The sequence below is a fragment of the Oncorhynchus masou genome, unplaced genomic scaffold, assembly GCF_036934945.1.
Source record: "Oncorhynchus masou masou isolate Uvic2021 unplaced genomic scaffold, UVic_Omas_1.1 unplaced_scaffold_6104, whole genome shotgun sequence".
NCBI classification, from domain to species: domain Eukaryota; kingdom Metazoa; phylum Chordata; class Actinopteri; order Salmoniformes; family Salmonidae; genus Oncorhynchus; species Oncorhynchus masou.
Genome location: NW_027012529.1, coordinates 1 through 14,215, shown reverse-complemented (window position 1 = coordinate 14,215; position 14,215 = coordinate 1). Strand labels below are relative to the sequence as shown.

General features: G+C 50.5%; 1 protein-coding gene across 5 annotated transcripts; it reads right to left on the bottom strand.

Moving 5' to 3' along the window:
* Positions 1-337: 337 nt before the first annotated feature.
* On the bottom strand, positions 338-12,469 carry LOC135536394 (arf-GAP with Rho-GAP domain, ANK repeat and PH domain-containing protein 1-like). Of its 5 annotated transcripts, none has more exons than XM_064962739.1 (8): positions 12,168-12,469; positions 11,659-11,804; positions 11,459-11,541; positions 10,315-10,374; positions 7,820-7,883; positions 7,067-7,225; positions 1,156-1,190; positions 338-970 (listed from the first exon to the last, which is right to left on the bottom strand). In XM_064962739.1, exons 1-7 carry the CDS (start codon positions 12,190-12,192, stop codon positions 1,173-1,175), a joined length of 555 nt encoding a protein of 184 aa, XP_064818811.1. In that variant the 5' UTR covers positions 12,193-12,469; the 3' UTR covers positions 338-970; positions 1,156-1,172. The 5 variants fall into 5 exon arrangements, with proteins under 5 accessions (XP_064818811.1, XP_064818810.1, XP_064818814.1 ...); XM_064962738.1 differs by having other exon boundaries at positions 338-1,076; positions 12,168-12,468; XM_064962742.1 differs by having other exon boundaries at positions 7,150-7,225; positions 12,168-12,468.
* Between the last annotated feature and the right edge of the window lie 1,746 nt (positions 12,470-14,215).

Below are 14,215 nucleotides of genomic sequence, written 5' to 3'. Positions count from 1 at the left end.
TGAGAGTGTTAGGTTCACATTCATGAGAATACACCACTTGTGCGTGTTGTTGCGTCCCCAGAAAAGTAGACCATTTTCTGACCAGTCAGTCAGTTGTGAAACCAGACTCATCACTGTGCTCATTGAAACAGAATGTGAGCTCAGGAGAACAGGTTGGTTAACCACACGGTCAGGTGTTTAATAATGCCTCCTTACGGACCCCTCCACATGTCATCACTGAGTTAGGAATGTAGTTCTGACTGAAACATTTAAAAGTGTACAGAGTAGCAGACAGGAAGGACACCACAGTCTTAGACAAATGGTAAACATAGTGAGCACTTTTTTCTTGTCCAAAAACAGTTATGAGGGGGTCTGTGTGTGTGTGTGTGTGTGTGTGTGTGTGTGTGTGTGTGTGTGTATATACAGGTTTGGCCTAGAGTTGGGAGTAATGACGTCACTACATAAATCAACTTGGACACGTCTCTATGGCTCCCTCTTGACTAGTGGAACCAACTTAAATGTTGAATAATGGTCATGGTTGTCCCCCTTATGTTCATATGCTGCTCCCTCTGCTGGAGAAATAAATAATTACACAAGTCTAGAAAACAGGGAAGGAGAACACTGGGGAGTGGGGTGAACACTTTATAGATGGGGGAGTCTCAGAGAGGTGTAGATGAGGGGAAAGTTAAAAACAGGGAGATCGACATGTTTAGAGGAAGGGATAGAGTTATTATGGGATATATGGGGACACTGAAGGCTGGATTGCCAGTGAAGATCATTCCATTATCTCCCACCTGTCACAGGTTCTCCAGGCCTCTCAGAGAGACAAAGTCTGTACTGTCAGGCTGCTCCAGTAACCGTCTGTAGGTCTGTCCCTCCCTCAGTCTATACCAGAACGTCTTCCAGGCCCTCCATGTATCCCAGGGTGCACTGCAGTTGTAAAAGGCACTCTGGTAACAGTCTCTCTCTCCTCATGACACACCTGCTTCCCCTGCGTAGAGGTCCAGTTTATAGGCACAGGTGTGTGTGTGTGGGGGGGGGGGCATTACTGGAATGTTCTGAAGAGTTTGTGGGTTCTATAGCTAGTGGTCTCTCCCCTATGAAACACACACGGATGATTAGATAACCACACACGCACTCTTACACATGAACAAACATTAGATAATGATGTCTCACCTTGTCTGGCCCCATTATCAGACATCTCTAAAGAGCTGAGAGACAGAGTGATATAGAGAGAGAGGTGGGGGTGGAGGGTGAGAGAGAGGAGCGAGGGGGTGGGGGGTAAGAGCGGGGGGGTGGAGGGTGAGCGAAGGGGGTGGAGGGGGAGGGTGAGAGAGAGGAGCGAGGGGGGTGGAGGGGGACAGAGAGAGGGGCGGGTGAGAGAGGAGCGAGGGGGGTGGAGGGTGAGAGAGGGGGGAGGGAGAGAGAGGGAGGTGAAGAGAGAGAGAGGGAGGTGAAGAGAGAGAGAGAGGGAGGTGGAGGAGAGGTGAGAGAGAGAGAGAGAGAGAGAGAGGGGGGTATAGGGAGAGAGAGAGGGAGAGAGGGGGGTATAGGGAGAAGAGGGGGTATAGGGAGAGAGAGAGGGGGGTATAGGGAGAGAGAGAGGGGGTATAGGGAGAGAGAGAGGGGGGGCATAGGGAGAGAGAGAGGGGGGTATAGGGAGAGAGAGGGGGTGGAAGGGAGAGAGAGAGGGGTGGCGGGGGAGAGAGAATGGGGGTGGAGGGAGAGGGAGAGGGAGAGAGGGAGTGGAGGGGAAAGAGAGAGGGGAGTGGAGTGAGGGGAGGAGGGGTGGGGGAGGGAGGGGGTGGAGTAAGAGAGAGAGAGCGGGGGGTGAAGAGAGAGAGGGGGGTATAGGAAGAGAGAGAGGGGGGTATAGGTAGAGAGAGAGGGGGTATAGGTAGAGAGAGAGGGGGGGTGGCAGGAGGGAGAGAGAGAGGGGGAGTAGAGGGAGGGAGAGTAGAGGGAAGGAGAGAGAGAGGGGGAGAGGGGGGAGGGAGGAGAGATTCATTTATTCAGACTGGCTGACATGAACTCTGTCAAGTGTAATGGTGAGTGCTAACAGCTATGTCACACACAGTCAGTGTTATATATGGATTCACCAACCTGTTTGCCATCAGCCAGGTCACAGCGAGACACAGACACAGAGCGAGACACAGACACAGAGCGAGACACAGACACACAGCGAGACACAGACACACAGCGAGACACAGACACACAGCGAGACACAGACACACAGCGAGACACAGCAAGAAAGTGAGACACAGCGAGACACACAGCGAGACACAGACACACAGCGAGACACAGACACACAGCGAGACACAGACACACAGCGAGACACAGACACACAGCAAGACACAGACACACAGTAAGACAGACACAGACAGCGAGACACAGCAAGACAGCGAGACACAGCAAGACAGCGAGACACAGCGAGACAGCGAGACACAGCGAGACACAGCGAGACAGCGAGACACAGCAAGACAGCGAGACACAGCAAGACAGCGAGACACAGCAAGACAGCGAGACACAGCGAGACACAGCAAGACAGCGAGACACAGCAAGACAGCGAGACACAGCGAGACAGCGAGACACAGCAAGACAGCGAGACACAGCGAGACACAGCAAGACAGCGAGACACAGCGAGACACAGCGAGACAGCGAGACACAGCGAGACAGCGAGACAGCGAGACACAGCGAGACAGCGAGACACAGCGAGACACAGCAAGACAGCGAGACACAGCGAGACACAGCGAGACACAGCGAGACACAGCGAGACACAGCGAGACAGCGAGACACAGCAAGACAGCGAGACACAGCAAGACAGCGAGACACAGCAAGACAGCGAGACACAGCAAGACAGCGAGACACAGCAAGACAGCGAGACACAGCGAGACACAGCAAGACAGCGAGACACAGCGAGACACAGCGAGACACAGCGAGACACAGCAAGACACAGCAAGACAGCGAGACACAGCGAGACACAGCAAGACAGCGAGACACAGCAAGACAGCGAGACACAGCAAGACAGCGAGACACAGCAAGACAGCGAGACACAGCAAGACAGCGAGACACAGCAAGACAGCGAGACACAGCAAGACAGCGAGACACAGCTAGACAGCGAGACACAGCAAGACACAGCGAGACACAGCAAGACAGCGAGACACAGCAAGACACAGCAAGACAGCGAGACACAGCGAGACACAGCAAGACATCGAGACACAGCGAGACACAGCAAGACATCGAGACACAGACATACAGCAAGACAGACACAGCAAGACACAGAGACAGCAAGACACAGCCACGCACAGAGACAGCAACACACAGACACAGCAGGAGAGACACAGCGTGACACAGGCACAGCGAGACACAGCAAGATACAGATACAGCAAGACACAGAGACAGCGAGACACAGCGAGACACAGAGACAGCAAGACACAGAGACAGCAAGACACAGAGACAGCAAGACACAGAGACAGCAAGACACAGAGACAGCAAGACACAGAGACAGCAAGACACAGACACACAGCAAGACACAGAGACACAGCGAGACAGCAAGACAGAGACACACAGCAAGACACAGACACACAATAAGACAGCGAGACAGCGAGACACAGTGAGACAGCGAGACAGCGAGACAGCGAGACACAGTGAGACAGCGAGACACAGTGAGACAGCGAGACACAGTGAGACAGCGAGACACAGAGACACAGCAAGACAGAGACACAGAGACACAGCAAGACACAGAGACACAGCAAGCCTACACACAATTGCACAGGGTCAGAGGGGTACGTAGAAAACATTATAAACTGGGTGGTTTGAGCCCTGAATGTTGATTGGCTGACAGCCGTGGTATATTAGACCGTATACCATGGCTATGACAAAACATTTATTTGTGCTCCTCTAATTACGTTGGTAACCAGTTATAATAGGGGTTTGTGATATATGACCAATGTACCACAGCTAAGGGTACATTAGTGTAGTGCCTAAGAACAGCCTTTGCTGTGATATATTGGCCATATAACACAGCCCCTCGTGCCTTATTGCTTAAATGTATGATCACTATATCCAGAACACACACACACTGATGAAAAAAAAGCTCCATGAATTACCCTCCCTCCCTCCTCCATCCATCTCCCTCCCCCTCCCTAACTCTCTCTCCCGCTCTCTCTCTCTCCCCGCTCTCTCTCCTCTCTCTCCCGCTCTCTCTCCCGCTCTCTCTCTCTCTCCCGCCTCTCTCTCTCTCCCCGCTCTCTCTCTCCCCGCTCTCTCTCCTCCCGCTCTCTCTCTCTCTCCCGCTCTCTCTCTCTCCCCGCTCTCTCCCCGCTCTCTCTCTCTCTCCCCTCGCTCTCTCTCTCTCTCTCCCGCTCGCTCTCTCTCGCTCTCTCTCTCTCCCGCCGCTCTCTCTCGCTCCCGCTCTCTCTCTCTCGCTCTCTCTCCCGCTCTCTCTCTCTCCCCCGCTCTCCCCGCTCTCTCTCTCTCTCCCGCTCTCTCCCGCTCTCCCGCTCTCTCCCGCTCTCTCTCTCTCCCGCTCTCTCTCTCCCGCTCTCTCCTCTCCCGCTCTCTCTCTCTCTCCCGCTCTCTCCCCCGCTCTCTCTCCCGCTCTCTCTCCCGCTCTCTCTCCCGCTCTCTCTCCCCCGCTCTCTCTCCCGCTCTCTCCCGCTCTCCCTCTTGAATAAGGGTTTCAAATTTAGGAAAATTATACTCTGTGGTTGCAAAGCCTTTCCTCTAGGTTTTCCTGTCTACCCATCTCAATGGCAAGGCTATGCTCAATGAGCCTGCACTTTGTCAAGGTTTTGATCAGTAACCATGGTCAAATAGTTAGCACGGTGTACTGTCGATTTAGGGCCAGATAGCACTGCATTTCGCTTTGTGTTTGTGCTTGTGTGTCCCAATAAGCAATATAGTTTTGTTTTGACTGTGCTGTAATTTGGTTTATCCTGATTGATTGGATGTTCTGGTCCTGAGGCTTCAGTGTGTTAGTAGAACAGGTTAGTGAACTTGGATGAGGGGACTGAGGCTTCAGTGTGTTAGTAGAACAGGTGTGTGAACTCAGCCCCAGGACCAGCTGGATGAGGGGACTGAGGCTTCAGTGTGTTAGTAGAACAGGTTTGTGAACTCAGCCCCAGGACCAGTTGGATGAGGGGACTGAGGCTTCAGTGTGTTAGTAGAACAGGTTTGTGAACTCAGCCCCAGGACCAGTTGGATGAGGGGACTGAGGCTTCAATGTGTTAGTAGAACAGGTGTGTGAACTCAGCCCAGGACCAGCTGGATGAGGGGACTGAGGCTTCAGTGTGTTAGTAGAACAGGTTTGTGAACTCAGCCCCAGGACCAGCTGGATGAGGGGACTCTTTTCTTTGCTCAGCTCTTGGCATTGCAGGGCTTGGTAATGATATGAGAGGGGGTCACTGCATTTTAGATGTTTCCAAAACTTAATTGCTCTTTTTTGAGTTTATTATTATTTGTGGATATTGGCCTAATTCTGCCCTGCATGCATTGTTTGTAGTTTTCCTCTGGACATGTAGGATAATCTTACAGAACTCTGCATGCAGGGTTTCAATGGGGTGTTTGTCCCATTTGATGAAATCTTGTTTTGCAAGTGGACCCCACACCTCCTGCCATAAAGTGCAATTGGGTCAATGACATATTCAATTCGTTTTAGCCAAATTTTAATAGGTATTTCAATTTGAATTTGCTTTTGAATTTTGTACCAATTGAGAACTTTGGTCTAATTCCCTGAGATCTGGATCTTCTCTGTAAAATCATTATTTTTGTGTTTTTGGGGTTTACTGCCAGGGCCCAGGTCTGGTACTACTGCTCTAGCAGGTCCAGGCTCTGCTGTAGGCCATGTGCTGTGGGTGACAGCAGGCATAGGTCATCTGCTAAGAGTAGGCATTTATCTGAATTGTGGAGACTAACACCAGGGGCTAAGGATATTTCTAGAATAGTGGCCAATTCATTAATGTAAATATTGAAGAGTGCATGTTTGCCAAATAGAATCAAATGCTTATTGCAAGTCGATAAAGCAAGCGTATATTTTGGTATTATTTTGGTAGACATGCTTATCTACCAGGGTGTGTAGGGTGGAAATATGATCAGTTGTGAGATGTTTTGGTATTATTTTGGTAGACATGTTTATCTACCAGGGTGTGTAGGGTGGAAATATAATCAGTTGTCCGATGTTTTGGTATTATTTTGGTAGACATGTTTATCTACCAGGGTGTGTAGGGTGGAAATATAATCAGTTGTCCGATGTTTTGGTATTATTTTGGTAGACATGTTTATCTACCAGGGTGTGTAGGGTGGAAATATAATCAGTTGTCCGATGTTTTGGTATTATTTTGGTAGACATGTTTATCTACCAGGGTGTGTAGGGTGGAAATATAATCAGTTGTCCGATGTTTTGGTATTATTTTGGTAGACATGTTTATCTACCAGGGTGTGTAGGGTGGAAATATAATCAGTTGTCCGATGTTTTGGTATTATTTTGGTAGACATGTTTATCTACCAGGGTGTGTAGGGTGGAAATATAATCAGTTGTCCGATGTTTTGGTATTATTTTGGTAGACATGTTTATCTACCAGGGTGTGTAGGGTGGAAATATAATCAGCCATGTGATGTTTTGGTATAAATCCTATTTGGCTTTTACTCAAGACATTGTGCTTATTAAGGAAGTTTAGAAGTCTTACATTTATCATACTACAGAAAACCTTCTCCAGGTTACTGTTCACACAAATGCCTCTGTAATTGTTAGGGTCAAATCTGTCTCTGTTCTTAAAGACTGGGGTTATGAGTCCTTGATTCCAGATGTCAGGGACATAACCTACACTCAGGATCAAATGAAACAGTTTTAATATAGCCAATTGGAATCTCTCTCTCTGTGTAGGGGTTGCGATAGCGTAATCAGGGTTAATCAGAGTTCAGAGGTTATCCATCCTGACCACAGGGTCAACTCCACCCCCCCTCCTGACCACACACACACTGCATCATGGGACTCAGGACAGGGCTGGGGGAGGGGCTGTGTCAGCATGGAGGTCTCTGATAGGCCCACAACCTTGGATTGGCCCCAGTGATTGGAGGATTGACTCACGCCAAGCGGGTCGGCGGTGAAAGCTGCAACGCTGTTCCTCATCTCATTCTCGCTGCCGCGCAACGGAATCAATGCCACGTTACCATGACGCGTATCCACCGGCAACGCACGGGTCACACGTGTTTGTGCTGCATCCACTGGCCACACGTTACCATCATACTGAGAGGGGGGAGAGAGGGAGAAAGAAGAGGGATAGAGAGAGGCGGGGGAGAGAGGGTGAGAGAGGGGGAGAGAGGGAGAAAGAAGAGGGATAGAGAGGCGGGAGAGAGAGGGTGAGAGGGGGGAGAGAGGGGGAAAGAAGAGGGATAGAGAGGGAGAGGGAGAGGGATAGAGAGAGGCGGGAGAGAGAGGGGGAGAATGAGAAAGTAGGGGGATAGAGAGAAAGGATAGATAAGGAGAGAAGGATAGAGAATTGAGAGAGAGAGGGGGATAAAGAGAGGGGGATAGAGAATTGAGAGAGAGAGAGGGATAGAGAGAGAGAGTGATAGAGAGGAGGATATAGAGAGTGATAGAGAGAAAGAGAGGGATAGAGAGGGGAATAGAGAGAGAGAGGGGGATAGAGAGGGTGGCGATAAAAAGGGGGGAGAGAGGAGAGAGAGAGAGAGAGAGAGAGAGAGAGAGAGAGAGAGAGAGAGAGAGAGAGAGAGAGAGAGAGAGAGAGAGAGAGAGAGAGAGAGAGAGAGAGAGAGGGGGTGAATCAGAACAGGAAATCATAATAACCAGTGTGACAGACAGTAGTATGTGTCCTCTCACCTGGACATTGAGGAAGGTGGAGAACCACTCCCTCATCTCTGTCTGAGTGTCACAACACAGATACCTACAGGGAGGATGGAAAGAGAGAGGGGAGAGGAGAAAGAGAGAGGAGGGAGATAGAGAGGAAGGAGGGAGAGAGGAGGGAGAGAGGAGAAGCAGAGAGGAGGGAGAGAGAGTAGAGAGATTAACCTCAAGAAGAGTCCCAGAGTCCCGAGTCTCCGTTCACAAACACAAACAGACCCCACAGAGCCCCAGGACAGCAACACAGACCCAACCACATCATGAGAAAACAGAAAGATAATTACTTGATGCTTTGGAAATAATTAACAAGAAAACAGAGGAAACTAGAATGCTATTTGGCCCTAAACAGAGAGTACACAGAGACAGAATACCTGACCACTGTGACTGACCCAAACTTAAGAAAAGCTTTGACTATATACAGACTCAGTGAGAATAGCCTTGCTATTTAGAAATGCCGCCGTAGGCAGACATGGCTCTCAAGAGAAGACAGGCTATGTGCTCACTGCCCACAAAATGAGGTGGAAACTGGAGCTGCACTTCCTAACCTCCTGCCCAATGTATGACCATATTAGAGACACGTATTTCCCTCAGATTACACAGATCTACAAAGATTTTAAAAAACAAACCCAATTTTGATTAACTCCCAAATCTACTGGGTGAAATTCCACAGTGTGCCATCACAGCAGCAATATTTGTGACCTGTTTCCACAAGAAAAGGGCAACCAGTGAAGAACAAGCACCATCTAAATACAACCCATATTGATGCTTATTTATTAGAGAAGAGGGAGAGAGTGAGACAGAGACTTAGGTAAATAGGCCTAGTGCACAATCCCATCCCCCAACCTCCCTATCTCACACTGCCTGGTGAAAGTCCAGTCAGTGATTAGAGTCGAGAGCGTTTCACACCTCAGCGATGATGTCACCAGACCCACACTGAGTCACACCCTCAACAAGTCCACTTTCTCTATCAGATAAACTACACAACATTGACACAGCCATGAAGTTACGACACAGACAGCTCTGTACATCACGTTGGCTGCTAGGGATGGAGTGTTCTACACTTCCACTGAATCAATGAAATGCTTTGGGTGTGGAAGGGGGGCATTTGGTGAGTAAATGTCCAGAGAACAGAGCCTGGATAGCAGCTAAAGCACCACTGAGAAGGGATGAACAGGCTACGGGTTCAGGAGAAGGGATGAACAGGCTACGGGTTCAGGAGAAGGGATGAACAGGCTACGGGTTCAGGAGAAGGGATGAACAGGCTACGGGTTCAGGAGGAAGGGATGAACAGGCTACGGGTTCAGGAGAAGGGATGAACAGGCTACGGGTTCAGGAGAAGGGATGAACAGGCTACGGGTTCAGGAGAAGGGATGAACAGGCTACGGGTTCAGGAGAAGGGATGAACAGGCTACGGGTTCAGGAGAAGGGATGAACAGGCTACGGGTTCAGGAGAAGGGATGAACAGGCTACGGGTTCAGGAGAAGGGATGAACAGGCTACGGGTTCAGGAGAAGGGATGAACAGGCTACGGGTTCAGGAGAAGGGATGAACAGGCTACGGGTTCAGGAGAAGGGATGAACAGGCTACGGGTTCAGGCGAAGGGATGAACAGGCTACGGGTTCAGGAGAAGGGATGAACACGCTTAGGGTTCAGGAGAAGGTGGGCAGATGTGGTGGGGAAAATAGGAAAGGAGAGCAATATGGCTATGGGGGCAGTTGTGGTAGAGCAAGGAAGGGGGGGTTAGGTGAGACTGCGATTGAGGTCGCCGAGGGCGTGCTGGAGAATGAAATGGGATTTCAATAGGAGAGGGAGTGTAATGGAAAATTAAGCAAAGTAGCGAGGAGGAAGAGGAAGAATTTAAGGGGGGAATGAAGGTTCTAATTCTAACAGGAAGGTAGAGATTGATAAATCAGTTGAGGACAAACAGAAAGTAGAAATTGATAAATCAGTTGAGGACAAACAGGTTGCAGAGAGGGTGGAGTTTTCTTCTGGGGATGACAGCTAGGAATCGGATGCGTCACAACAAAATAGCGAGAGAAATGGGATGGAACGGAGGTATGGGATTGAAAAGGATATGCAGGATTATAATGTAACATGTGTTATTTCCTGAAAGTTAATGGTTTATTGAATCAGCAAAGTTTCTGATATCCAAAATAACGGGTGGAGGTTTGACAAAGCCCAGAAATTGCTAGACTGAAGAAAGTGGTCACGAGAGTGACAAGTGAGGTCAAGTCTGCCAAGCTAATATGAGTAGGAAGCACAAGATAGACATGGGACATGGTCAGGATGTAAGGTGTGTTTTTACAGGATGAGTCAAAGCCAGAATAAAAAGTGGATTTTGAGTTCTTCTCGTCTGTGAAAGATCTCCCATTGCAGACCCCTAGTCACCTGGTGTGTGTAGCTCAGTAGGCCTCCAGATATACTGGACATACTGCATAGCATACACAGACAGAGGACACACATTCAGGGACTCACCATTGCTGCTTCTCTGGTTTCTCCTGTTTTTCACTTTTATAGATCACGGTCAGACCCCAACTACATAGAGAGAGAAAGATAGGAAACATTACAGTCAGACCCCAACTACATAGAGAGAGAGATAGGAAACATTACAGTCAGACCCCAACTACATAGAGAGAGAGAGATAGAAAACATTACAGTCAGACCCCAACTACATAGAGAGAGAGAGATAGAAAACATTACAGTCAGACCCCAACTACATAGAGAGAGAGAGATAGAAAACATTACAGTCAGACCCCAACTACATAGAGAGAGAGAGATAGGAAACATTACAGTCAGACCCCAACTACATAGAGAGAGAGAGATAGAAAACATTACAGTCAGACCCCAACTACATAGAGAGAGAGAGATAGAAAACATTACAGTCAGACCCCAACTACATAGAGAGAGATAAGAAACATTACAGTCAGACCCCAACTACATAGAGAGAGAGAGATAAGAAACATTACAGTCAGACTCCAACTACAGAGAGAGATAGAGGTGTTCTGACCAGGCAGGAGGAGAGGACAGAGAGGTGTTCTGACCAGGCAGGAGGAGAGGACAGAGAGGTGTTCTGACCAGGCGGGAGGAGAGGACAGAGAGGTGTTCTGACCAGGCGGGAGGAGAGGACAGAGAGGTGTTCTGACCAGGCAGGAGGAGAGGACAGAGAGGTGTTCTGACCAGGCAGGAGGAGAGGACAGAGAGGTGTTCTGACCAGGCAGGAGGAGAGGACAGAGAGGTGTTCTGACCAGGCAGGAGGAGAGGACAGAGAGGTGTTCTGACCAGGCAGGAGGAGAGGACAGAGAGGTGTTCTGACCAGGCAGGAGGAGAGGACAGAGAGGTGTTCTGACCAGGCAGGAGGAGAGGACAGAGAGGTGTTCTGACCAGGCAGGAGGAGAGGACAGAGAGGTGTTCTGACCAGGCAGGAGGAGAGGACAGAGAGGTGTTCTGACCAGGCAGGAGGAGAGGACAGAGAGGTGTTCTGACCAGGCAGGAGGAGAGGACAGAGAGGTGTTCTGACCAGGCAGGAGGAGAGGACAGAGAGGTGTTCTGACCAGGCAGGAGGAGAGGACAGAGAGGTGTTCTGATCAGGCAGGAGGAGAGGACAGAGAGGTGTTCTGACCAGGTGGGTGGTCGTAGTTTCTTCTTGATGCCTAGATAGACCCTCAGGTTCTTCACCTGCCATTCCCTCTCTGGACGATTACTCTACAGGGAAACAAAACAGACAGATTAGCTCTGTCTGTGTCTGTGTGTGTGTGTGTGTGTGTGTGTGTGTGTGTGTGTGTGTGTGTGTGTGTGTGTGTGTGTGTGTGTGTGTCTTACCCGCACTTCCTTGTACATCCTGAGGGAGACAGTGTTTAGGATGAAGTAGCGGTCGTGGAAGCTGCCGGTGTTCAGTCCCAATCCCAGAATGCTCCTCTCCTCCCGGAACTTCACCATCCCGTGCTTGGACACATCCACTTTACTGGCTATGGGGGACGGATCGTACCAAATCAGAAACACTATAGGGGTAATAGTAGAGCTGAGAAGTCAATTCAATTGTGTGTTAACAGCCTGATCACTAGAAACAAACTTAGATTCCAGACATTTGAAAAGGTCCTGAGAACGTGGATATGTGCTCACAATAAAATAAAATACAACATCCACCCAGAAATGGGAGTGAACTGGTGCTGCTCAGAACACTGCACCTACAGCAATGCTCTAGCAAGCCATAAGCCCAACCTTAACCACACAGAACTAATGATAAAAACTGTTCATCTGAGTTGTTTCTGTTTTAACCCGGTAACCACATGTATGTGTGTGCGTTAGCGTGTGTGTTGGTGTGTGTGTACCCAGGTAGACCAGTATGGCCTCCATGGCCAGGTTCTTTTTGACCAGCAGGTGGGAGTCGGTACCCAGAGAGTGTAGGATGGGTAACACACGCTCCAGGTGATGCAACGGACGCTCTGAGTGAGTGAGTGAGAGTGAGAGGAGAGTGAGAGAGACAAACAGAACAGAGCTTCAACAGCAGCATCACTTCCATCCCATACCTCTGTCCCCTTCCTCTCCATCCCATACCTCTGTCCCCTTCCTCTCCATCCCATACCTCTGTCCCCTTCCTCTCCTTCCCATACCTCTGTCCCCTTCCTCTCCATCCCATACCTCTGTCCCCTTCCTCTCCATCCCATACCTCTGTCCCCTTCCTCTCCATCCCATACCGCTGTCCCCTTCCTCTCCATCCCATACCTCTGTCCCCTTCCTCTCCTTCCCATACCTCTGTCCCCCTTCCTCTCCTTCCCATACCTCTGTCCCCTTCCTCTCCATCCCATACCTCTGTCCCCTTCCTCTCCATCCCATACCTCTGTCCCCCTCCTCCCATACCTCTGTCCCCTTCCTCTCCATCCCATACCTCTGTCCCCTTCCTCTCCATCCCATACCTCTGTCCCCTTCCTCTCCTTCCCATACCTCTGTCCCCTTCCTCTCCTTCCCATACCTCTGTCCCCTTCCTCTCCATCCCATACCTCTGTCCCCTTCCTCTCCATCCCATACCTCTGTCCCCTTCCTCTCCATCCCATACCTCTGTCCCCTTCCTCTCCATCCCATACCTCTGTCCCCTTCCTCTCCATCCCATACCTCTGTCCCCTTCCTCTCCATCCCATACCTCTGTCCCCTTCCTCTCCATCCCATACCTCTGTCCCCTTCCTCTCCATCCCATACCTCTGTCCCCTTCCTCTCCTTCCCATACCTCTGTCCCCTTCCTCTCCATCCCATACCTCTGTCCCCTTCCTCTCCATCCCATACCTCTGTCCCCTTCCCTCTCCATCCCATACCTCTGTCCCCTTCCCTCTCCATCCCATACCTCTGTCCCCTTTCCCATACCTCTGTCCCCTCTCTCCCTTCCCTACCTCTGTCCCCTTCCTCTCCTTCCCATACCTCTGTCCCCTTCCTCTCCTTCCCATACCTCTGTCCCCTTCCCATACCTCTGTCCCCTTCCTCTCCATCCCATACCTCTGTCCCCTTCCTCTCCTTCCCATACCTCTGTCCCCTTCCTCTCCATCCCATACCTCTGTCCCCTTCCTCTCCATCCCATACCTCTGTCCCCTTCCTCTCCATCCCATACCTCTGTCCCCTTCCTCTCCATCCCATACCTCTGTCCCCTTCCTCTCCATCCCATACCTCTGTCCCCTTCCTCTCCATCCCATACCTCTGTCCCCTTCCTCTCCTTCCCATACCTCTGTCCCCTTCCTCTCCTTCCCATACCTCTGTCCCCTTCCTCTCCATCCCATACCTCTGTCCCCTTCCTCTCCATCCCATACCTCTGTCCCCTTCCTCTCCTTCCCATACCTCTGTCCCCTTCCTCTCCATCCCATACCTCTGTCCCCTTCCTCTCCATCCCATACCTCTGTCCCCTTCCTCTCCATCCCATACCTCTGTCCCCTTCCTCTCCATCCCATACCTCTGTCCCCTTCCTCTCCATCCCATACCTCTGTCCCCTTCCTCTCCATCCCATACCTCTGTCCCCTTCCTCTCCATCCCATACCTCTGTCCCCTCTCCCTCTCCTATCCCTATACCTCTGTCCCCCTTCCTCTCCTTCCCATACCTCTGTCCCCTTCCCTCTCCATCCCATACCTCTGTCCCCTTCCTCTCCATCCCATACCTCTGTCCCCTTCCTCTCCTTCCCATACCTCTGTCCCCTTCCTCTCCATCCCATACCTCTGTCCCCTTCCTCTCCATCCCATACCTCTGTCCCCTTCCTCTCCATCCCATACCTCTGTCCCCTTCCTCTCCTTCCCATACCTCTGTCCCCTTCCCTCCTTCCCATACCTCTGTCCCCTTCCTCTCCATCCCATACCTCTGTCCCCTTCCTCTCCATCCCATACCTCTGTCCCCTTCCTCTCC